The sequence below is a fragment of the Rhipicephalus microplus genome, chromosome X (assembly GCF_043290135.1).
Source record: "Rhipicephalus microplus isolate Deutch F79 chromosome X, USDA_Rmic, whole genome shotgun sequence".
Classification (NCBI taxonomy): Eukaryota; Metazoa; Arthropoda; class Arachnida; order Ixodida; family Ixodidae; genus Rhipicephalus; species Rhipicephalus microplus.
Window position 1 is genome coordinate 435,869,702 of NC_134710.1, and position 26,514 is coordinate 435,896,215.

Here is a 26,514-nt window from a genome sequence, read left to right on the forward strand (position 1 = left end):
CAGAGAAACTTGTCCACGACGGGCGCCCTCTTTTTGCTAGTTGTTCCTGCGTCTCTCCAAACGTCTGTTCTGCGTCTCATGCATGATGACCCCACCTCTGGCCATCTAGGCACCGCACGTACACTTAGTCGCACGAAAGAGCGGTTCTATTGGCCGAAAATGAGCAAGACAATTAAGAACTTCATGGCCAGCTGTACGCAGTGTTAGAGCCACAAGCCGCCCTCCTCGGGTCCAGTTGGTCACCTGCAACCTGTAAAGCCACCCGGTTCCCCTTTTGAAAAGGTCGGCATTGATCTGATGGGACCGTTTCCACGCTCCTCAAAAGGTAACCGTTGGATAATTGTATGCGCCGACTACCTGACGCGGTACTGCGAGACGGCTGCCTTATGCTCCGCCATGGCAGTCCAGGTTTCGGAGTTCCTGTTGAATTCAGTCATCCTCCGACACGGACCTCCTCGCGTGATAATATGTGACCGTGGACGACAATTTACCGCTGATATTGTCGAATTATTACTTCATTTGTGTGCTTCCAAGTTCCGACACTCAACTGCGTATCACCCACAAACTAACGGCCTCACCGAGCGCACAAACCGAACATTGATCAACATATTGTCAATGTACGTCGCCTCCGACCACAAAAACTAAGATGAAGTTTTCCCATTCGTCACGTACGCCTTCAACACGTCGAAACACGAAACGACAAGCTAAAGCCCTTTCTATCTGCTCTACGCTCGCTCACCTTGACATACGCTGGACACTATCTTTCCTTTTGTCGTCCATGACAATTTAACAATTGCGGAAACTTTGTGTCGTGCGGAAGAGACACGTCGACTTGCCTGCCTACGTACACTGGCAGCGCAAGAGTCCTCCAAAACTCGCTACGACAGTCGACACAGGCATGTAACATATGCCCCCGGTGATCTAGTGTGGGTGTGGACCCCAATACGCAGACGTGGCTTGAGCCAAAAACTACTGGCACAATACGCCGGTCCTTTCGTGATACTTCATCATCTCAGCGAGGTCAACTATGAAATTGCACGTGTCACCACTAGTGGCCGACGTTCATGCAAGACAGAGGTGACGCATGTTGCCCGCCTGAAGCCGTTTACACGAAGGATGCAAGAATGACTCGCCCAGAGGGCTTCGTCTGAGACCGGAGAAATGATCAGAAGTATCACTACCAGGAAAAACAAGAGAAGCGCGGGTAGAGCATGAAGACAACGTTGCCTCCACTGCGATCCCTCTGAGTGGGTACGAGCTATGGCGGTGGAGATCATCATAATTATACGGTGATCGCGGACTCAGGGCCCATTAAAAACCCCCATTAATTTGACTTGTCTTGCGTAACAATATATATATCATTGCCTTGCCCAGTAGAAACTATCAAGAATATTGAATGGCACTTCTAATGATCAGTACTTTCGCAGTCTCTTTAATAAAGTTATGAGGAGCGCGTCACCATGTTTGTAGAAACTACTTTTATGTAGCGTTTGAAGCTTAATTACTTTCCGACACACTACCGCATGTACCGATTAACACAAAATTATTGAAAATATGTTTCTTCGATACGCTTTCAGAATATAAAAACTATTAACGTCTATAATAGGTGTTCGTAGTTTCATAGCTTGAGAAATATTCTTTAGACATTTTACAATTGTTAAGTGTCCAAAAATTATTTGTCAAGCATTCCAGCTGAGAAAACGCAAAAGTGCTGAATAAACGTCACAATATGCAGAATATCTTAGTTTAAGACATCTCTATAAATAGAACAATGACTTTGTCAAGCATTCAGTGCCATATCAGTCAGTTACATGCAATGCGGATTTTTCTTTCAGCCTCAGAGCAAGAAGCTGGTTCTGGAAAAAAAAGCAAGTCAGGTGCTCGGCACGCACAGGAAAAATCAATTGGCTTTTTAACTAGATAGCGCCTCGTAGTCTACTAAATATGTGTTATGTCATCGCTGTGATAAATGTGATTAAAAAACACTGATTAGAACAACTGAGTGTGTCACTGTTGTGACAAACACCAGCTAATTTGCTTCGGCTGCTACCTCGAGGCAGCCTCAGCCACTCGTTTTGCCGTCCCTCTCGTCCCTGCCCCGTCGCACTGCAGCGGCCGCAACTGACCCTATGGCTGACGCGTTCTCTCCCATAGAAAGCCGTTCGACGTGGCGGGTTGTACCTTGTGCTTTTTCATCCAGTGGTCGGGACAGTGGCACACAACTTGCGAGCTGTAAGTATTGTGAAGCAGTGATCGGCCTTCTTTCTAGCGACGCTTGTGTTCATGGGCACGCGCATGCTGGCAATAAACATGCAGCTTTCTCGACGTCCATTGCCGAAAAGAAGATCTTCATTGGCAACTCATTGGCACCACTCACTCTTCATACCTACTGCTCCCTCACTCCCCTTTTACACCCTAGGGTACGCTGTGCCACACCCACTTTTTCTTCTTTTCATTCCGCGCACTCTCACTTCCCTGTCCCACCCCTTTGCTCTACTGTATGCAAAGGCTAGTGCTATGCTTTATTGGGTAGTGCACAAATGGAAACGACACGATGGAAGAAGGCGAGACGAGCATAGGTGATGGGTAGGTTTCAACTCAACTGCCTCTCAGTCCTGCTACATTCTACTATGCTTTACCCTTCTTTCCTCTTTTGCTTAAAAAGCGAAGCTGCTTAGAAAATTGTTCCTTGCTATCCCTGTACCAATAACTATCATCACTCTATACCTGTATTCGCCACTGAAATGTGATAAATTCCACTACTCACCCCTGCGCCACAAAAATGGAAAAATCTAATGGTCAACCCAATAAGCAGGTATAGGCCACGAAAACTTGATAGGTTATGAAACCTATCATCATTTTCATAAACGGGTATGTGTCACTCAAATTGTGTAACATCTACTATACACAAATTCCGCTAACAACACAAAAGGTAAGAGTTATCCCAACAAATGGCAGCGAAGCGATGGCGGTGAGTCGAAAACTCAAGAGTACTAGGTAAAATACTGAGAAACAGTAAATGTGCAATGGCAGCTGCGAAAAGACCCCGAAGCGATTGAGGGCCTGTGCCAGTGATGCATGTCCGTGTCATGTTTCTGATTGTCTTTGACTTCAGTGAAACTTTTCTGCACTTAAAATCAACTTATGAACAGCCTAAGATCACCTAACAAAAGCCTAGCAACTATCTGGTAAGAAGAGCACAATCTTTTAGGCTAGTTAGCTTGTTACGCTCGATGAAGCCATAACGATTGCTGATAAGACAGGGAACACTGAAAGGAAACCGGGTAGGACCCTTCCTGTCCCCTTTTTTGGGTCTCTGTCTCATCAGCGCTATATATGGATTGATTGGACCTGGAAGCAACCTAAAACTGCCTATAAGCAACCAGATTAGTCTTCAGAATCATTGCTGTTTAGTGCTTGCGCGGCTGAGCACAAGCAGCACCAACATCACTCCTCGATTTCACTTCCCTCTCAGTCCCTTGCTATACTCTACTGTAACAGGGTTGTGATATGCATGACCGTCCCTTCCTCTCCCTCGTCACCCTCGTGTCAGTTTCAAGTTCCCTTACTGTTTCCACACATTCATTTACTTTACAATACACGACTATACCATGCTCTACCGTCCTCATATTTCTCCTAGTACCACCCCCTCACCCTCAACTCCCTTTTCTACCTCTTGTTACAGGTTAGTACATATGAACATGATATACAAGGCTGGGTCATACGTGGTTTTGCATGAGTCACACCACACAGGGATGGTATAAGCAGTGCTGCAAAGTTCTAAAGAAAAAAAAAACAAAGAGAGACAGACAAAGCCCAGCTGACAACGTATCTAATGAAAGCAAAAGATAAAAAAAGCAAGCGGACAATACAAAGAATGCACTGCGAGCTAAAAATTGGGGGATTCGTGAAAGCTTTGCCTTTAAGTGTCGAACGCAATAGCAATATGCTGTACCTAGTGCGTATTTCAACCACTCAGTGCACACTTTTTGTTGAATGATATCACACGAGGAGTTGAATTTATGGTTTTCTACTACGTAATCAAAAAAGTTGAAAGTGGCTAGTGTCCGTGAAGCTTTCCAATGTGGCTGCATTTTGTGTAGTGGGTAGCATGCTTACCACAACGAGTAGTTATGCGGGGGAATTCTATACCAACCTGCTATGCACCCTCTACATGGTCTTTAGAAAACGTGAGCTGTAGCATGTGTGCCTTTTTTGTTGAATGGTCGGCTCTAAACCACGACGTCGTTACAAGAGCACTGAACGTGTCGATTTCGCCGGCCTGGGCCTGGCCTGGTCCGAAAACGCGATGTTCCGGCCTGGCATTTTTGAATATGGCCCGTACCCGGCCCGGGCACAAAAAATTTTGGTCCGCCGGCTCTGCCTGTTTCAGCCTATTTTGCCTTGAGCTTAGATTAGGCGTTATTGGATATTTGGACAGCACGTATTACTTGCCGCATACAATAGATTTTCAAGAACTTTGAGAACTTTCTGTGTCAAGACTTTTACTGGTATTGTGTATACTGCCATGTGTGTTCTTTATTTCACGTCTGCTGTGTTTGGTTTTCACCTGCAAGGGCTGTAAGCATAATCCCCAATGCAAACAGCCCCTACAGTGTTCGAGAAGCTTTAGAGCTGAAGTAGATCATTTTGTTAAAATCTGGCGCAAGGCATGTACATTAGAGTTTTTTCTGGAACTTACGTGGCCGCTAGCAATAACACAGGCTGCGATATTCGACGGCACACGCATACTACCGACGCTCATGACTGCTGGTCAGTTGATCGGCGGCCGACACTGTATTCATTGTTAACAATGCCAGTGTGTATCAATGTTCTGACCATCAGTTCCCAGCCACAAGTTCGGCGGACTAAAGAGTGTATTCATCGACACGCCGACTTTTGTCTTCGCCGATGTCACGACTACGTGACATCTGTTAGAGGTGCTGAGCATTCATGTTCCGGAGGCCCCCCGTCAGGTTGTGAACCAGGCCCCAGCCATGAAGGTATCGGCGCCAACCTTTATCACCGAGCTAGCCGCAGGCAATGAGCACTTCCCCAAGAGTTCAGGCTTCTACCGTACAAGACTCAAAAGACCAAGGTCACGACCACTACTAGGACAACTACAATGGTCACTGGGTCAACCACCAGCCATGGTCATGGTGCAGCAATCAAGGGAGCCATTGACATTCCGTGGATCATCGTTCAAAGACTCGCAGACCTAGCTGAAGAACCATGAGGGCCCAGCTTCAACCAGTTGCACTCCGATAAAAGCTGCATCATTCTTCCACCTAAAAGACGTGGCAAGATCCTGGCTCTAAAATCGGAAGTCTGCAATTCGGATTTGCATGCTGGGTCCCATACCAAATGATTGTGTCCCCACGATCTATTACACCAATGTAGCTCTCGCCGTTCGTCCCGCCATCCGCGATCTCCCGGTGCCCCGTCTTCGGACTCCTTCCACCATGTCCTAATCTTTTTTTTCTTTCTTGGGGACCTTCGACGTAAAGTTTTGGTCTGTTTCTCTTTCTGCCTGTTCATTTGTGCACCTTAATGATATCCTAAACGGTACCAAACGATACTCCGAACAGCGGACCCCATACGCACTGTCCACCAATATTGCTCAAGCTTTAGCAATCTTACTTGTGCGATTGTCAAATAAAAATCAATTATTGCGCATCTATAAGGCACCATAATAACACTTCAATATTCAGTATGTGTGTCTTTTTACTAGAAAAGGCATACAAAAGTATTTCTAAAGACCGTAGCGCTTACCACGCTGCGCTGACGATGCAACGATTGTGCGAAACGGACAAGTTTTCTACACTTTGCTAAGACGACACTGTGGTGGAACCTACCCTTCACCTTGCATTCTACACGTTATCGCCTCCGAGAAGGACGCGCACGCCGTGCGCTTCGTTTTCCAACTGCCAGATAGCACTCATGTCTCACGTGTCAAGTGACTTGATGCGCTCGTTCACCTTCGTACACGCTCCAGGCACTCTAAAGCAGCACCTCCAGAATACAATTCACTTATTTTCTTGTCCAGAATGTCAAATAAATGTTTTGTTCACTCTCTCCAGACGCAAGACTATTGTCTTTCGGTGACATTAGCAGTGTAACATGGAAATACGGGGCCGAGTTTTTTTTCTCAATCTTAACTTCGCCCTCTATCTGTTTTTATCCCTCCTTATCTCTTTCCCTCATGAGCTACTGCTGAGGTGCCGCCAATTAGCTGCAGATGTTGGTGGGGCTCACTTTTCTCATTTTAATCCTATATTAAAACCACCACCCCTCTCCGCCGTCTGCACTTGAAACTTGGGATATATTGTGTGATGCATTTTTGAACACGTTCACATGCGTCTCCCGCAAAAAAGAGCTGCTTCGTTGCTGAAGACATGGATACAACTACCGAACGAGAATGTCACGATCTTCACGGAAGAACTGACTCCAGTTTTCCATCAAGTCGACACTGCCATGACCGAACACAGAAACGTTCGGCTGCTTATGCGATGAGTGAAAAAAACTGTTCACAGGACTTGTCCGCAACATGCCCAAGACGGTTGCAAAATTCGTCACGGAGGCTTCGACAATTAAAAAATCTCTGTAGATGCTCACAAATTGATACAATCGCTCAGTCCTGCCTACATGTATGTCACGAGGCCGTTTAACGGGCATGCACTCGTGTAGGTTCGTGTAAAAGCAAAAACCACCGACGACATAACCATCATCGGGAAATGAGCTGACGAGACCATTTGCTCCCACACAAATCCCCAACACTCAATATATTTAGAAACCCCTAAAAGACAAATAGCAGACAAAGAACACAGCATACATAACTACAAATAGGTTGGCAAAAAGACCAAACGGCTAAAGACGTGAACAGTGCATTACATAAATGTTCAGTTCAAAATAAACTTTGTCACGACATAGATGGAAGAGGTGCTTGAAGCGAAAGCTGTGCTACCAATGCATGGACGCACTCACGTAAACGACGACAGCGGGGATGCGGGGCTTGCAACTGATGTGACCGAGTAATGGTGAAGACGCACTTGTGCAGTAGGGAAAGAATGGTGATTAGCTTGAGACGCTCACGTGGTTGACTGGCACGGCAGGAAGCGTCGGGCTGGTCGAAGTCAGTGACCTTTCGGCGTTCGGCAACCGCAGCTCGCACACGAAGCCGGAGACGTTTCTTGGCCAACGCCAGAAGACCAGAACAAGCCTGGCCCACGTCAGGTGACGAGAAGAAGTTTAGTGTCCAGGTGGGAGCCCGCTGGGACCTCGATGCAGGAGCTCTGCTGGCCGCCACTCCCGCGCCCTGGCCACCTTCTTCACTCTGTCCCGACTCGGCCACGTCTGCCTGGCTTTAGGACTGAGTCCTGCAGGCTCGGGTCTGACGCCCGACGGCCCATCTTCAGCGCCCGGTCTGGTGACGACCTTCCGCTTGCCCCGTCTTCTTGAACTCCCCTTGATCTGCTCTGCTCAGGCTTCTGCTGCCGCTCTGGCCCACTTGTCTCGTCCCGATTGGAGATTCTGTACTTTCGTGGTACCCAGCCATTGGGCCTTGAAATCTCCGTGGAAGGACCTCATTGAAGCAAAATTTTCACGCCCACACGTGCCACACCCGAGCGTTATCTTCATCTTCTTCTGGCTGATGGAGTGGCGCACTTTTTAAACGCGCGCAATCACATCACAATGTAATGCCGGAGAGCACTCTCTAAACAGTGAAGACTTACGGGAAACGATCAGGGCAATCATGAGGGAGGAGCTGTGCAAGTTCAACTTTCACCGCAGCCTCAAGTTGATTTGATCCCCGATAATGTCCCCAAGGAAGTTTGGCAATGGCTCGGAATTCCTGATGCACCGTGCCCTGAGCCGGAAGCTATGCGCTACGTCACTGTAGTCCACTGCGGCGCTCCTCCAAGGGCGTGCCAGGACACTGCACCACCACAGATCCGCCGCCAGACACCGACACTATACTGCCCACATGTCGGCCAGCGAAACGCTCTAAGGAAGACTGTTGAGACCGCCCGCTCTGCTACCACTGCGAGGAGGCTGGCCGCAGCTACCACGGCTACTAGTACGGACAGATGGGGCTACTTGGTTTCGTCGTCAACAAGCTGCCCCTGCAGCCAGGCGAATGATCTCGCGACATCGCGGACTACATCAACGATGCAGAGTGACAACGACGATCATACCACTCACTGTCACCTGGCCGCTAAACTGCGCTGAACCGCCAACCGCACACTGGCCCGAACTGAGGCCCGTCACCTAGCCCGTATTCAGGAAACTAACGGCAGCAACCGATATAGGTACGGTTGCTATACGACGAACTACCGACGATCCTTTTTTGCCGACGACGACACCAAGACAAAACTTCAAAACTCGCCGCAACGTGAAAGTAGTCTCGACGTCGAACCTTCACGACCAGAAGACCTGACGACGACTCGTAAAAGCAGCAGTTCAAGCTATTATAGCCATGATCCGATGCCACGACCCAATCGCAACATCAGGCGATGAACTAGCGACCTCAACGTTGTTCCGACTGGCCTGTGCGGGCCCCGAAGATCTGGGATAAAAATGTAGAGGCAGGAGGAACTTGAACTTAGTAGAGCATATATTTACATTCCGTAGATAGCAAGAGGTCTCTGACCCAAAGCCCTACATCGAAAAAGCTCTCGGTTGAAAAAGCATCAAGTCGAAAAGGCGCTCCAAGCAGCCCACGAGTGCTGATGATAAACTGTCTCTTTTCTCCAGATCCCTAGACCGACGAATAGGTCCATATTGCACTGTACAATAACAGCTCCCACAGTACTCACGAGGGTCGTTATGCCAGCGCCGTTCCCAAAATAGACACACACAGAATCTAAACTCGTGTATTGTCCCGGCGATGATGTGTCATCCGGCGAATCTTGCTTCTAGCAAGCGGGGTGTGATGAGCCTGAAATTTTGTCGCTAGGACCAACCACCCATGCTGACGAACAGAAGTCACTGGTGAGGCACCTTATATGGCATGTGCCTGGACATCTGGCCCTGGTTTAGGCCTCGGTGGCTCGTCAGTCAGAGACGCACAGCGTGGTAGCCCGATGTTCGTCTTCGGCAGAAACACACCATTGTGGCTTCTTCTGGGGCACGAAGACGCCACGTGTCGCATTTCCGCACCGACCCCAACGACAGCAGTGCTCCATCGAGTAATTGCAACCACTCACATCCCAGTACATGAATAACAGCAGGGCGTCTTTTCGCGGTCCACAAAGTCATGCGCATGTCTTTCTTCCGTCCTGGAGGCCCTGGCACAGACTGGCTCGCTGAACGCGACAAAGTTCTCCTCTATGGTCATAGGGTCACAGCTCTTCTCGTCACAGGTTGCCACTATTGCCCCGCTGCGGTGGTCTAGAAACTAAATGACTAACCTCCCTGTCCTTCCTCATTTATTCCTCCTCCTCCTCCTAGAAGCTAAAGTAATTGGCTGCTGACCCGCAGGTCGCAGGATCAAATCCCCGCTGCGGCGGCTGCATTTTCAATGGAGGCGAAAATACAGAGGTCCGTGTGCTCAGATTTGCGTGCATGTCAAAGTACCCCAAGTGGTCGAAACTTCTGGAGCCCTCCACTACGGCGTCTCTCATAATCGTATGGTAATTTTGGGATGTTAAACCCCACATATCAATCAAAACATGATTCCACTATTGTGTCATCAGTGGTACATTCGCCATGAGGTTAAAGAAAGTTGGGATCACTTGGGAAAGCCCCTAAATCTGTACAGCTGAAGGTCTCTTCGTAAACCTGGCAGTTATATGCACAGTCATAATCATCTTTACCAGCCACATTTTCTTCGCAAGCTTAGTAGCACTAAAGAATTGCTCGACAGATGCCATTCTTGGTATCAACATGGCATGGCACATGGTGCAATTATCGACCTGAAAACAAAATCGATAACACTGTCCACAGAAAAAAAGCACCTACTCTGCGCACACCACCGCGAATCCACGTGTTTAATGCGTAGGAAGAAGTCACCGTTCCACCTTGTGCCAGCGTCATCAATTCCATCGACACTTCAAAACCAGGAAACGTCGATGGCGTCGTTGAAGACAATCAACACCTGCTGGTCAACGACAATATTTGCACCGCAAGAAGGATTTCTCAGCTCTCTAGAGGGAAAGCCAAACTGATGCTCACGAATTTCAGCAACGAGTACTACAACGTCAGCAAAAGCACGACGGTAGCTTAAATCAATGAAATTTTTGACGCCATCAGCACTTTCACGATCAGCAAATCTACCGATTGACTACGACGAAGCAATACCAACCAAGTTTCAACGCAAAACCAACACTCTAGAAGTGTATACAAGACGACCTCAAAACCCTGCTGCTGCCATTGAACGACTCCTTTTCGTCATGGCCGAGAATTCAGCAGGCTGCACTCGCCAAACATCGCATTATAACAGAGCAAAAAGCGAGTGAGTTCATCAGAGCCCGTACAAAGTTTCGACACGAGAGTGTGAGGCTTTAAAAGAACAAGTTGACGAAGTGCTACATGAAGACATCATACAGCCATCAGAGTCCGTGGGCATCTTCTATTGTGCTAGAGAACAAGGATCGAACACTACCTTTTCGCATAGACTCACCGCTTCAACAGGATCGTGAGGAAGGACGTGTACCCTCTACCCCGGATAGACGACGCCCGCGATCGAGTCCACAATGGGAAATACTTTTCATCAATGGACAAGGTGGAAATGAGTAAGCACTGACAAATCATCGAAATAACAAAAAAGACGTTTTATTACTAATCTCCATCATGAATTTTTTCGACCAGACTGATTTTAATCGAGCCCTGGACTTCATCTATGGACCTCAAAACAGTCTACTCGCAAATCCAAGTATACGAGGGAGACCGGAAAAAAGTCCGAGCCACTTACTAATATTAGAAGGACTGACGTCGAGTTCATCTGGGAAGCGCCACAGGAGGAAGCATTTCAAGACGTTATAACACCTGTAAATGTCTCGGTTACTGGCGCATTTCGACGAAGATACCACAACAGAATTGCACACAGTTGCAAGCAGCGTGGGACTCTCCGCAATTCTTGTGCACGAGGCGCACGAACGGACCGGAAACGGTTATTTGTTATCCTAGCCGGTCACTATCTATGGCCGTGGCCAACAATTCCGCAACGGGGAAAAGAGGGCCTTGCCATTACTTGGGCTACATGATTGTTAGGGTGGTCCGTCAATGCTGTGTACAACACTACGCCTTGCGTTGGCTAGCTAACATGAAGGACCCTTCAGTTCATCTCCAAGATGAGGTTTCCATGAGTCACTTTCCATGAGTTCTGACGCTAGCCAAAGCCCCGCCAGCCTGTGCTGGCGCACTTACAGCGCGCGACATACTACAACCAAGCTCATTAAGGGAACCCACAATGTGTTTTCGACGACAGGCGAGAACTCTATGAGCGAACGTACGGGAGGCCGACGATGATGGTGGCCGATTTCCAGGTAGTCGCAAAGCACAGGTGAATTGCAGACGCCCAAGCTGACCTTCCTGGTGCATTTTGTGCGTGCGACATACAGCACGACAGAGCCCGTTGTCGGCAAGCGCGATCCATATCGCACACGTGACAAGTAGAGTAGAATAAAGGATGATCACGTACTTGCAAAAGAATCCAGCGCAGATTTCTGCCCCGAATTGGACTGAATCAATGTATCCGGTAAGCCTGCTGTTCTTTCTGCCGCCATGTTGGCCTTCGCAACTGTCGCTGTCGTTGGTCTTGACTATCTGGAAGCCAGAGATTGACAGCGTGGCATGGTGGCGTGTCCAGACCTACTCCAGACTTCATGGGTGCGGCGAATAGTAAAATCAGCAGTGCACGCTCATCTAAGCGTACATACAAGCTCCACGTCATAGTTCTTAGATCGTCAATTCAGGCGGCCGTGGTCGAGAACTCCGAGCGCGATGCAACGCGAACTGTCGCCAGCAAAATACGGGGTAAGACTGATCCAGGAGAGGAATAGGACGGCTAGTGAATTTCGCAACGCTTTACGCACTGTCTGCATTTCCCGGGCGGTTCATCTCTTTGGAGCGTGTTTGAAGACTAAGTGGTTTGCACATGACACGCCTCCTTCTGTGGTTGCTCCTCAATAGTTTATCTGTTCATCGCGCGCGCCTGTTGGGTGCCGTTACTTCTTTTTCGGGTAATTTTGCCTTACAGTGTAGGTCAAAGTAACGTGGCACCGAGAGTCACTCAAGTATTGCGATTGAAAAAAAGATAGAAAGGGACGCGCAGGTACGTCAGCGTCGTTTGATGTGAGAGCTGTACTCAAGTGCTTACCCGTAAGAACAAGGATTGGATTTCATTAGGATGGAATAGAATTTGATTTGTTGCTATAGCTTTCATGGCTACGCCTTTGTGGCAAAGCTGTGACTTTCTCATCAAGGAACCGTGAACGTGGCTAGGTTTTTCCGAGTGGAGGAGGGTTTTCACAAATCACCCGCAATGAAGTGCGGCCAACCTGCAAGCTTTCTTATAGTAAGCATTGAACAGTATTGTTTTAGATTCTGCATGTATGCAGGGCCAACAGCATATTTTCCTCTATTCTAAACAAGAACGGTGTTGATTATGTAGCAAGGAGTCTTAACCTCTTCTAGGGCCGTGTTGTTTCAACACGCTAAGTACAGTGAGTTACATGGCCTTGCTCGTCCCGCAGGCAAGTACGTACTGAACCAACTGGGCCTCTCAGTAAAGGTGTACTATGCCAGTGAAGTAGACAATGATGCCATTCGCGTGGGCCTCACTCGTCATGGATCCTCAATTACCAACCTGGGGCCAGTGGAGCACCTGAACGAGCAAAAGGTCAGCATGGATTGTTCATTATTGCAACTGGTATTTGTTAGAACAGAGCCCAGTTTTCAGTAATCAGTCCCTTCTACCATAATATCCATTAAAAATAGGCCATACGGGATTCTGGATTCAAAGCGAGCTTGGGCACCAGTTGAATTTCACTAAAATGTGACGATATAGAACGATAAACTTTTCTATTTAGAGTGCTTCGAAACAGTGTCCTAAGGCGTGCTTGTACCTACTGCAGCTCAAGGAACTGTGTCCCATCGACCTTCTTATTGGCGGCTCCGCAAGTAGTGACCTGGCGAACGTCATCCCAAATAGAAAAAGCTTGTATGGTGAGTACTCTTCTGAGGAAACAGAAGTTTGGTAACTGCATAAAGGTGCGATTAGGTAGTGAGGTTAGGGAAACTGATGTCAATGCTGCAGTAAAAGTGCTTTGTGCTGAACATACTTCATTTTGTAAGAGCAGGCGGATCTGTAATGTATCCCGTAGGCTTGCTCTCAAGTGTCTGACCTTGGCTGCACAATAACAAAAAACTGTAGCGGGAGAGGAACACACGACGGCGGCCAACGTGGTCGTGTCGTTCTCTCGCCACTTTATTATCCAGGTTGATTTGCTGAAGCGGAGGGGCGGCGGCTGCCACGTCCGAACCACCAGGCCAGAAGCTCATTCTCCACAGCACGCCTCGAGCTGTCGCATCAGCTGCACGAGAGGCGCAGCGCAGTGGCTAGAAAAATGACGATGATGATGAATGGCAATGATGATGACGCTACAGATTACTCCCCCCCCCCCACAAATATGAAGCCAGAATGAAAATAATGAGAGCGTGTATACAAGCGAGTTAGGTTTGCAAAACGAAACGGGGTCCATGAGCAGTCCAGGTCGTCAACTGGAAGGGACAATCGGCAACCAGTGGGTCTCTGGCGGGCCACACTGGGAATGGCGCAGTGGACGAGGGTGGCTACGATGGCACGCTGTTAAAAGGAGCGGGCGAGGGTCGTGATGAAGGGACACTTTTGTCGATAGCGAGTACCAACGACGAGGTGAAAAATGGTCAAAGGCCGAGAACACACATGGGCCGTTTCGGTGCGAGTACCAACGACGAGGTGAAAAATGGTCAAGGGCCGAGAACACACACGGGCCGTTTCGGTGCGGTCGATTGTCCCGCGCACTCGGACACTGATGCTTAAAAGATGGACTGTAGCATGAGCGTATTACGACCAGTCCAGAGGGTCTAGTGTTACTTCCTTGTTGGAGCTGGTGGGAACGTCGACAGGGAGTGCGGTCAACCCTGGTAGTGTGTTTACCCTGCTGGTACCGTCGCTTACAGTGGCACATTACCAGCTGCGGCGGCCGCCTGGTCGGCTGAGTAGAGTGCAGATAAGTTGTAAACGGTGCGCTTTGGACCGATAAAGTGCGACATGCTTTACAGTGGTAACTGCCGGCTCAGAGGGCACTGATAGATTTCTTTTTCCGCCCTTTGACGACGTGTAACGCGTAAGCGTACGCCGATGAGTCGTCGCGTTGTTTGAGCTAGAACCGACGTTTGGTGATGCGAGATTGAGCGGCGGGTATGTGGCATCACAGTTGTCATAGGCTGTCGATTGCGTTGAAATGCTCAAGCACGCGTAAGTAGTGGTAGGCGGATGGTTTAACTGCAAATCTGTTGCGGCATGCACGGTGTGCTCCACCTGTGCAACCTGTGGTGAACCAGGCGCGGCCTTCGGGATTTCCTGACATTGTCACAGCATCATGCACGCTCAGCCGTGCATGCTCAGGGGCTTGAATTTCTGTAGGATACATCGAGGAGGATGTTAGTAGGTGCTGGCAGTCCACGAGGTTTTGAGCAGCAGGCACCGGTGTGCAGGGGAAACTGATGGTGTGCAGTGTCACAGCGGGCTCTGGGTCCATAGTGTGAGTGGTGTCCCGGGCCTCCACAGGTGCTGGGACAGGCGGGGAGTCTGCAGGAAGGTCAGCTGGCCCAGCTGAGGTCGTCGAATCACCCGGGACAGACAGTTCAGCCGACCAAGTTTCTGCAGCGAATGCAACGGTGCACGGGGCAGCGGCCGATGTCGAATCTATGTGGCCAGTTGCTGGCAGGGGAATGTTCTGGAGTGGCTGTGGGGCGAGAGACGTCCTGGAAGGTGATGAGCCAGGTGCAGTTGTGTCATTTTTGGGAGGAGGAGCATGTTTAAGGTCGTAAAACTTGAGCACGGCATCTCGCAAGTGATCGTACGGGCGAGGGCTCCAGGAGAAGTATGTGAAGTGGTGTTTGATGTCATGTGGAAGATGATATTCCAGTACCTCGTACATGAGCTCTTGGATCCAGATGCCGTTGTGATACAAGGCCGCCGCAAATTCCTCGAACCACGTCTCTAGGCGAGAAGTCCGGAACGGGGGCAGTGGCGGGTCGAATTGAGGCTGCCAGGCTTGTGCTGACTGGAGCATGGCCGCGTAGCTCGGTGGCAGTAGTGCAGCGCCGGTTGCTTGTTCGTGTGTCCGTGGTCACCAATATAGCGAGTGAGGAAGACGGGACGGCGGCCAACGTGGTCATGTCGTTCTCTCGCCAATTTATTATCTAGGTTGATTTGCTGAAGCAGAGCGGTGGCGGCTGCCACGTCCAAACCGCCAGGTCGGAAGCTCGTTCTCCACAGCACGCCTTAAGCTGTCGCATCAGCTGCACGAGAGGTGCAGCACGGTGGCTAGAAAAATGACGATGATGATGATGCTACAAAACAGCGGAAGGCGGTGTCGCTTGGCAAGGACCCGAAAGACCAATTCTGTGATATTAGGTGGCCTGATTAGGTTGCCCTCTAGGGGCTGCCATTTAGGGGTAGGGGGTGCTCATTTCTAAATTGTTGGGCCTAATTCATTTGTATCTCCATTTCTTCTCGAAATGAGTGTGCTGTTTCATATGACATCGCGATACTTTCACTATCACAAGATAGATCGCATTCCTGCGCAGTAGTCTTTTCACAAACCATTTTTATTATTGTTGTGTTATGTCTCGTGTGCCATTTATAGTGTAGAAAGCAGTGTGCTTCATGTCAGCTTTTCATAATCAAGGGGCTCTTATGAAAGTTAAGAACATTTTATACATGTTTATACATGTTTTATACAAGAAAGTTATATACATGTTTATAACCACTATGATGCACATTATTGTGGAGCGTGTTGAAATACCTGCAGAAAGAAATGAGTCGAGGAATGCAGGTCACGCAGAAAGAACACGAATACGATACTAGAAGCTTGTTATGATAATCCTAGTGAGAAATAAAAAAGAAATGTATTACTGCGCAAGGTCATCTGAGATGTTTATTGAACGCAGTTTCTCTGCAGTGAATACTGTTCTTGGAACGCCTACCTTAGATCGGAAGAACACGCCGCTACTACAGCGCGGCTGTTCGGCATTGCAAGGCGATACGCCTCTTGTAGCTGCCGTTCACATGTGTTTAGATGCAGGAAAAGCTCCGATATTGTGTTCCCGTTGACTTTTGGTAGTATAGTGACATTGATTAATGTTTTTGTGCGGGATAACAAAAGAAAAGATGTATTTTTTGGGTCCGAAAGCTCCAACAATGGGAGTGGCTCTGCATCTCCGGGGTCTATTCTTATGGAGACACAAGCAGGCGATTCTACATCGGTGCCCAACAAAACATCGTGGACACGCCCGGTACTGCCAGAGCACTAAACATGATGAAGAGCTCATAATCAGTATCATTGTGCAAAGCAGCACATCGTCCTAGCGGCTAAGGTACCATGGCAAATGGCTGCAGGGGCATAATTTGTGGACGCATGAGCATAAGCGTTCAAGCTGTGCTTGAACGCCTATATAAGCATGTGGAGAGAAAGTGGGGGAGTAGGGGGTTGCGCAAAGCCAGCGTCATCCATTTACATACCAGGGAGGGGGAGACAAACCTCCGGCCCCCCCTGAAGGGGAACCCTTTTCATGCCTATGGGTGCAAGTACAGTAGTAAACATGTTTTAATTAGCAAGACACTTTGTATCTTACACTCATCAAAGTTGCATGTTGGGCTTTTGGTGTAGTATTTTGTAGAATAGAGGAGCAGCACACGCGTCAGAGGGCATGAGGGAACGTGAAACAAAATTGGACATTCCAATCACATAAACAGCCTTGAAACATGTGTATGCTTCACAGTGCTTCATGCCCCGTGTTCGAAGAGCCTCTACCCTACGAAATGTTCACTACTGCTTCGTTAATATTATCATGATAGCAATTTTTTCAGCTGGCTCGCAAGTTTGATCTAGTGCGGCACTTTTTGAAAGATGATATTGTTTAGTTAAGCCTCGCATATTGTGTTGCTGTCACTGACTGAAAGTATATTAGTGCTTTTCCTTTGTCGGCAGATGCAACAGACATGTGTATATCCTTTTTTGAATTCTACAGAGTCTTGCGCACTATATTACTAGCGAATGGTGAAACGCACCTCTTTTGGATATTTGGAAGCATCGTCGCCATGCCACGAGAGTACCGGCGCATCATATCCCGTTTCCTCCAGGTGAGTGCTTGGCAGATATGCTTAGCAGAAGAGTTCAATAACAGGTGCAAAGTTCTGCAAGTAGTACGTACCCTGGTTCATGCATGCCATTTTATTGGACCCTTGCACAGTCTGTAGACCTCATTTTCCTGTAGAGTGGGCTACCTGTTACATTGATGTACATACTGTGTAAGAGCAGCACGTCAAAACTGGCATTAATTGAAAATGCTACACAGACTGTTATTTCTCGTCTTTTGAGGTATTTAAGATTGCACCTTGTGGGGTCTTGACATTAACGAATGAACACCACGCCATGCTCTTGGAGTGAACAGACACAGTGACGCAGTCGGTAGAAACCATTTATTTAATACTTCTGAACGACGACATCGTCCGCTGAATCAATACATCAATCATAACTACACTGTAGGACATCCACACACAATAATACTATAAACTTCAAAACATGACAAACACACAATAACACACCCAAGGTGGCATCGCTAATGCTTGACTTACCACGAGGGCCCCCTATGCGCAGGCCCGTGGTGCCATGCGCCGAGGACCCCCGCTAGAGACAACCGTTCGCGGAAACCGCCACGTGCAGAAGAGATTCGCTCAGCTCTCCCCCGCCACCAAGGCTTGCTTCTGCCAGGGGTCACAGCCAGCGCTACCACTGTAACAACCATGATGATGATAGTAGTCCTCAACACGAACAAAACGGCATCTATCGCCCGGTGGTTGTAGCCTGAAATGCGGCTTTTGGGCGAGACACGCGCGCCACGCGGCACAAACAATTTTACAAAGAGTGTCAGCACCTTCACGTCCCCCAACCTTGATTCAAACCATAATCCTAAAAACAAAGAAATTAGCTACACAAGCTTTAACAAAAAAAATGAAATCACATGTTTTTAATGTCCGTGCACCACGACATCACCGCTGGTCAACATGGCTGCAATGTCCGGCCCGACTTTTTATTTTATTTTATTTTACCTATTTCATTTTGACCAATAGAGATACAATGGCGAAAATGGGGAGACGGCAAAAAAGCTGCAGTTTTTGCAGCTTGACTAAGCACCGTACACCCTACGTCAGCAATGACAGGGTAAAAACGAAATCCAATAAAATGAAAAGACAAATACTATAAAGCAAGTAATACTACAAGCAAAAGGCAAAGTAAATGACAGGCCAAGGTATACAAACAAAAAGGAATATTTCATAAACACATGAGCACAGTAATTCGCAGAGTGTGTATCATCGCTTTCGTACATAAGAAAGGTACACAATTAGGGGTACACACAAAAAAATAAAGGTACACAAAAAATGATGCACAGGAACACAGAGTGACCTGTATGAACAATACGAATCTACAATAATAGTGTTTGCACATCGATATTGTTTAATTTGTCAATTTTTATGTCTTGCTGCTCATATGAGTTGAGTATAGTAGGTAGCATGTGGTGAAGTCTTTGGGACCCGTAATTGGTGTGAGATAATGGAATTTTCCACGAGGGTTTAAAACGATGGAAGTTAATGGTTTGAGTATGTTCAAGATTTGCAAGTGTCAGAAATGGGTCGAGTTTTCCTCTGTTTTTGCTAATATAGGATTGTGACAACCTGAATTCGTATATGTGATTTGCCTTAACAATTTTATGTTTAACAAAAAGTTGTCCTGTGTGTTCAAAGTATGGTATGTTTTCTATGGCCCTGATCACTTTTTTCTGAAAAATTTTTAGCTTATTTAAATTTGTTCACTTAGTGTTTGCCCATACTAAAGCGCACTAGTTCAAGTGGGCATGGAGAAGAGCCTGATATTTACAGTAATGGGCAAAAAACGTCGACAATGACTTCACCTCAGTACCGGTCCTGGAACAGCAACGTTGCCGTCGGCACAACGAACCATCACTCATGCCGACACGTGTTTTAGTTGTACCAGCACTCACGAGGGTTCCAGACTGCAGGCATTTGCGCCGGTCCCAAGCATCTCGTTTGCCCGACCTCCCGACCGCTTTCCTCGCCAGCGGCGCTGAATATGTGCACAAGACAGCCAGCCGTGGTTTCTTTCACTCCCGCTGTGTACATTCCAAAACACTCGAGAGAAACAATGGAGCAGGACCTAGGCAAGAAAGCTTCGGGCTTTTCGGCCACGTGTTACGATGGTCAGTACAGCTAGCTAATACATCGGCAGCGGCCGAGACGCCTATCAATAGAAAACAAACTTCCTTTTTGTTGACTCGCGCATCGCAAGATAAAAAGTGAGGGAAACATCGAGCAACACCTCAACACCACAATCTTTCTGGTTGTGCCACAAGCGACAAGCAGCTGTGCAGAGCCTCATGCCTAATGAGTCGCTCGGCAACAACCGGCATCCACCTAGCACCTAGCCTAGGTGCAGAAGAGGCAGCCGCAGGGAGACGTCCACTCTGTGAGATGGCCCTATTGCTTGCCGCACACAGCAGCTTACCGAGCCATCGGCGTGCACCACCCCGGGCAGTGTCACGACGCCCCGGCGTCGAGCCGCAATACAAGATAGCAGCGACTCCCGGCTCCCTGAGCCCAAAGAGATAGAAGCTAATTAGACAAAATCGGTTCACCAACGAGGCTTCCCTACTCACTCGCTTCGGGCCTGGCCTACAAAGCACGTGCTCTAGGCCTTGGTCACCCCAGGATGCAGACCGCATGGCTCTCGTCCCCATTCAACAACGGTTTTCAAAACTAACACCAACAAAAAGAACAACACTTGCGAGCAAAATAAAAAAACTCAGCCAGCTGACAAATTCAAACACGTTACAAACCGATCTCCTCGCTTCTAAACAGAGCACACCACTGACGCTAGCAAAAATGTCACACGAGGCCTGCTCTACCCAGGCTCTAACAAAAGCTTCTACCAAACTGCAAGAACTGTCGTTCGATACTCCAAGATACCCACAATGGGCACCAATGTGGGGTCTCGAACTCTCAGCGAGCGAACGCCACGCCAGAAGAGACTCGCTCAACTCTCGTCCACCACCAAAGCTCGCTTCCGCCGGCGGTCACAGCTGGCGCTACCACTGTAACAACCATGATGATGATAATGGTCCTCAACGCGAACACAACAGCATCTATCACCCGGTGGTTGTAGCCTGAATTGCGGCTTTTGGGTGAGACAAGCACTCCACGCGGCGCAAACAACTTCACAAGGGGTGTCAGCACCCCCAACACCTGTATGTAGAAAGTCATACGTAGGAGAAACCAGCACATGCCCCACTGCAGTGGTCTAGTGGTTAAGGTAGTCTGTTGCTGACGCCTAGGTCACGGGATTAAATCCCGGCTGCTGCGGCTGCATTTTAGATGGAGGCTGAAATGCTGGAAACTCAAGTGCTCAAATTTGGGCACCCATCAAAGAACCTCAGCCGGTCTAAACATCCAGAGCTTTCCACTACAACATCTCTCATAATCATATGCTGATTTTGAAATGTTCAACTCTACATATGAATCAAATCAAAACAAAGCAGCCCATGAATTGACACCTATTTAAAAAGTGCATCAGTTTATAAAGGAGTCTGATGCATTGCATGTTCAATCGCATTGTAAGACACGTGACCTCTCCCTCATTTTGGTTATATTGAGATCATATGAAGACGGAAGATTCTACACAATCCAGGAAATCATCAGGCTTTCCAGATCAGCAGAATGAAAGTAGCCCACGTGCATAGAGCGTCTTTATTAATTTTAGGGGTTTAGAGTCTCAAAGCTGCTTATTGTTATGAGAGACTCTGTAGTGGAGGGCTCCAGTAATTTCGACTACCTAGGGCTCTTTAACATGCACATAAATCTAACCACATGGGCCTCAAGCATTTCATCTGAATCTAGAATGTGGACACCAAGCAGAAATTTGATCCCGTGACCTGCGTGTGATTACCGGATGCCTTGGCGTGAGACAGACAGTGCGGTTTTGCTTGTGATGTGAAGTACGGTGTGACAATGGAAAAGCCAGTATGGTGATGCTTTCTGACGTTTCATCACATCCGGTCGCCGTATCGCAGGTCTGGTGTGGATCAAGCTGGGCAGGTATTTTCGTCGTCACATCGGACTGTCGCACGGCCACAGCCACTGACAGCTTAAAAGCCGTGTGTCGTCACGCCACCGGTGGTGCCGTCTTCTTGTTGCCGCTCCGGTTACCATGGCCAAAGCGAATCAGTGGAATCGAGCCTCATAGCCTTTCCTCAATAGCTGGATTTCGTTGGGAACTGTTGTGTCGTCCGCAATCTCTGACGCCAGCATAGCTCTCGCCGATCGGCCCACTGTCCGTGATTTCTTGGAGGCGTGTAGCTCTCGCCGAGTGGTGTCCCGTCCTCGGACTCGTTCGATCGTGTCCCTCATTTTTCCTATCTTTTCTCTCCCCTTTCTTCACCCGTGCGCGGTGAGTGCTCTGTCTTCTATATCTCTCTTTTTCTAATAATCTTTTTTTATTTCCTTACCCTATTCCCTACTAGGAGCTTAGCCTTGTCGCCGACAAAGCGCACAAAAATTATCTGTGTTTTTCTTGCTTTCAAAAGGAAAGCATTTGCCGACATCGCTGCTCGCGGAAGCGAAATGAGTACCAAGTACAATTTGCTTGAGATAAGAAATATTTCTAGATAGAATGAAGTGCTGATTGAACTGTGCACTTTTCCAAGACAACGCCCGCTTTAATATTGTTCTCTGGTGAGATCGTGACCAGTGATGTAAGGCCATATCGCAAATAAACACATTGGCACCGGCGTCTTGGGGAGTGGGCTCACTTTGTTACCACGTTTGCTCTTCACTTCGATGGCATCAAAAAGGTTAATAGTTTATGCTAAAGGCTTATACGAGTGCAAACTTAATTGTGCTGTCAAAAACAAGCCCTCGATGACGAGCTTACGTGCTAACGGCATTGACGTGAGAATTTTCTTAGGCGGCACTGTGAAGAACACCACCACCAGCACCCTCATCACTGAGCTAGCCATAACAGGTTAGTGCTAAGAGAATCATCAGCAAGCGAACGTACAGAGGCCCTCCGCTTTCGTTGGTGTTGAGGCGCAGTTCCCTCAAAATGAATGATCTAGCAGGGTTCTGCCATCAATCTAATCTTGCTTCGAAAAAAGAGGAAGCTAATCAAAATGAACTGGGGGTACATTGAAAAAGATGTTTCAATTATTTCGGCATGTTGAAACTCGCAAATTCAGCTCAAGTGAGCATCATATTACAAGTGCCTCGACGCAAGCCCTCTTATGTGCGTTTTGCAACGCCTAAGTGCATTAAATTTATCACACACAAGATGCGAAAGCTATGAAGCACTTGCATGAGCAATGTGTCTGATGATCAGTAGTATAAAGCTTCCTTCATCAGACAGGAATGACCTCGGCAAGTTTCACCTTTGCAGTTGCGTTCTTCATTTATCTAATACTTCCTGCGCATTGAAGTATTTTATTTCACATCCTAGAACCTTTCATTGACAGTTATTTTTCATTTTTATATATTTCAAATCAGCTATATACATGCCCACTTTGTCGGTGTCGGCAAAACGGAGGCCTCCGAGATAACTCGGGCCATTGCGGAGACCAATGTACGGCAAGAAAAACCTGATTGGGGTCAAGACGGACATTTTGCAATTTACCTGTATGCCGTATGTGTTAGTAGTTGCTAGTTGAAGCCAAAACGTTAAGCCTTCAAAGCCCACATGCGTGATGTTGTGTGGTGGGGATCACTTCTGATTATCGGCAAGGTTCTCGGTGGTCGATGCGAATGCAGTTGCATTCTCTATCATCTGTCGCTCTTTGGGTAGCTGCTGCAACCAGTTTTCAGGGCGCCCATTCCGCCAATAATGAATATTTAATAGGCAGGCTTTCACTATGCCATCCTTTGTCATTCTTTGGAGAAGCGTGGTATCCACTAAACACTTGCAATAAATTTTGTGCCAATTTCGCGTTTGATGCAGTGGCTGGTGATGATGAAAAATTATGTCTGAAATGGCCATGTGTCAAAGTTAATTGGTGATGAAGAACAAAGTCTTGTAATGGGTTGAGGCATTGGACGACCCACTTGTTAAGCCATTTGAATTTTCAGATGCCTGATTTTTTCTTTGCTGTTCCACAATGCTTTATTACTCATAAAAAGGAGATATCTTTCCCGACATCAGGCCTGCCCAAGGCAATTTTGCCAATGAATCTGAAGCATAGGTGTGGCTTAGTAATAAAATACTGCGCTGGCACGCAGTTGAGCCATGTTAGAGTTCCACGATGTCATTTGTGTTTTTATTTGTTTTTTTTATTTCACGCAATAGTGGTTATGAACACAGGCGGCGGTGAACAACTACAGCACCGCGAGTTACCTCTGTTGTGATCTCATAACAGCTTGCGCTGTAAAATGCTGGTCAATTCACTCCAGGCTTTTCGCAAGTTCACCACATTTTATCATAAACTAGCTTAAGAGGCGTTCATCTAAATGTACAGTAGAATCTCAGTGATGCGAAAACGCAGCCAATAGATGCAAATTCATGAAATTCCCCAGCCAAGTCCCACTGCGCCCATTGGGCTGAAATTCTAATGTTCCGAACACTTTTCCTAATGGTCAGAATAGCTCCTTCTCAGCCTCCTCCGGATATGTTTAATAAAGTCAATCTCACTCGCTCACTTGCCCAATGGTGGCACAAGATATGAACTTTAGTACGGAAATCATCAAACAAAGGCCGAGAACAGCGTGCTTGAAGCATCGGAAGTACGCGTGCGACCAGCGCACGCACTGCCTTCCACAATGCGTGTCGTATGGCAACAACTTCACTGACACAACTTCGAAAGTAAGTGTGCGGAAACAACGCTCGACCATTCAAAGTAACTCTGCTTTCTACAAACTCTGTGGACTTGACTGCAGCAGATGCAATTGTAGATATACTCTAGGACGACTTTCTGTGGTAATGAAGGGAAGGCTACGGAACTACTGTCTGTCACCATAACAGAATATAGTCTAAAAAATACGTCTGTGTTTTCCACGTGAAGATAATAAAAAACATTATTTTCTAAGGATTGTTGTTTATAAAGAGACACTTTACGAACCAAGAAGACATTGTTTTGCTTCATGAAGTGTTATTTCCCGTTTTTCACATTTATAAATGTCACACGTTTTAGTTGTACCTCACTTTAAAAATAGTGTCTTCATTTTAAGGTGAGTGTGCGTCATCCTCAAGCTATTCTGACTACCCGTCGAAGGAGCTTGTGTCGAAGTTTACTCACAAATAGCTGTACAAGTAGACATACCAAATTGTGTACAGTGGTGTTAATCGAACATGGCCGGCATTCGAAAAGCGAGTCTAGCCAGACTATTTCATGGAGGAGTACATCTGCAGTAGCTCCACCCTCGTCACTTTCCCTTCATTGCCACAGAAAGTTGTCTCCGTGGGTAGCATAAAACGACGTTGTTTTGAAGACACTTTCGCAGCCAGCTCACGCAGATTGAAAACGGAACTACTGTTTGCCGCAACCACCGCGCATGAAACCGTGGTCACGGCGATGCGATAGTGATATACGAGCTCGAAGGAGGACACGCAGCTAACGCAGCGATAGGTGAAAGTCATTAAAGTCGTAAAAAAGGCTAGAAGCACTTTGGCATTTTTGTCCAAACAATATAGCAAAGAGCAAAGCTTTGACCCGTGATTTCGTCACAGCCACCTGCTACGGCTCATTCGCTCACGTGTGGCCCACAAAGACATATGCGAGTTGTTCTAATGGAAACAGATTTTGCTAGTTGTTTTGATGACGGACAATTTCGGGAGTGTTTGCGCTCCCCCTTCGACACATTCGCCTTTGTGTGAAACCCTTCCCTAGTGTACTTCAAGCCAGTACAAGACCGCAACGCCGATGTTTGTGCTAGTGACTTTCCCTCTACTGTAGTTTTTTGCAATATTTTTGTTTTCTTTGATGCTCGAAAATGGGGGCACATAATTCAGCATGGCACCCCCCTCGTCCAGAAATTTCCCGGATTCAGAATCCTTCAGTTTGGCAGCTTCGCAACTATATTCGGGGTAAGTGGTGACCATGCAGTTTGTTGCACGTCATACAAGCACAGTTTAGGTTCAGAAGCTTTATTCGGAGCACTACACAGTCGTCTATTGCTTCGGCTTCGAAAAATATTTTATTTTTAAGGTGTCCAGAAATGAGCAATAACCATGCGACTAGTGGTGTATCAAAATGTGCACGTCGAATGACACTTTTTTTTAACGAGCGGTCATTTACATGGGTCTGGAGTTTGGTGTATATTAGTGATGACCACGCATAACCTCGCCTTGGATGCTAGTAGCCGTAAATTTAAAAATTAAGTAGATCATGCAAAATACAAAATGTGGCTCTCATATCTGTTGCAGTGTGAGCCGGCACTTTTGGATGCATGCAGCTTCTCAGCTCAAGCAAGGGCTATGCTGTTCTGGGGAAATATTCCTGCTGTGGATACGTGAGTATCACAATTTTTTTCTTTATATCGCCATTGTGTTGAACCTCTTGTGAAATTACATAAATAATTGTATCGCATTGACCTTTCCTTAATAAAGTATGCTTGTCTGGGAGCTCGCTGTGTTAATTCAGAATAGAGTGATGGAGTATGCTACCTTGCACGTTAAAGGTGCCTAGTGGAACTATAAAGCCTTTGACCCTCTTCTGTCCGCATTTCACTTTTCTATATTCATAACGAGGCAGGAGGGTTCCCTCCTGTCCTGCTCGGTAATGCTCAAGTACCTCTTCGTCTTTTTTATTTTCACTGACACCTTGTGTGCCCTATTTTGAGGTATCTGTAGAGTTTTCTGTATCCTTTCATTTAGTGTGTTCTTTTGATTTACTGAAAGCTAATAATTTATTTATTAAAAAGGACAACAATAAAGAGATAATGGTTGCTAATGATATGTATGCATTGAATATTTATCTAAAGAGCGCCCTGCTGAATATTCATATTACTTCAAGCATTGGCATGCGAGATTTTCTCTCTTGAAAACTCTAGAGTAAATATATAGATATTCACAAATATTTTCATCTTGTGATGGAGTCATAAATATTTGAAAATCTGATGCACTAACCAATATTGTGTTTTGAAACAGTCGCATAGGCAAGGCTGTACAAATACCTTTTCTCCCCACCCTGACTAATGTGCCAATCTATGCTCATTTTGCGAATGGACTAGTAATTGAAAACTGCTACAGG

General features: G+C 47.2%; 1 protein-coding gene across 8 annotated transcripts in view; it reads left to right on the plus strand.

The window, feature by feature from the left end:
- LOC119161817 (DNA (cytosine-5)-methyltransferase 3A) overlaps positions 1 to 26,514 on the plus strand; it is a 222,955-nt gene that overhangs the window by 191,049 nt on the left and 5,392 nt on the right. For 7 of the 8 annotated variants that reach the window (XR_012887656.1, XR_012887655.1, XR_012887654.1 and 4 more), the window contains 4 exons: positions 12,696 to 12,841; positions 13,077 to 13,167; positions 17,202 to 17,353; positions 25,689 to 25,774. Coding sequence is in view for 5 of the 8 variants with exons in the window: in XM_075880503.1 (XP_075736618.1) it covers positions 12,696 to 12,841; positions 13,077 to 13,167; positions 17,202 to 17,353; positions 25,689 to 25,774 (475 nt within the window). In the remaining 3 variants the exon portion in view is untranslated. Of the gene's footprint in view, positions 1 to 12,695; positions 12,842 to 13,076; positions 13,168 to 17,201; positions 17,354 to 21,354; positions 21,801 to 25,688; positions 25,775 to 26,514 lie in introns of those variants that run through there. The other variant, XM_075880507.1, reaches the window with a different exon arrangement.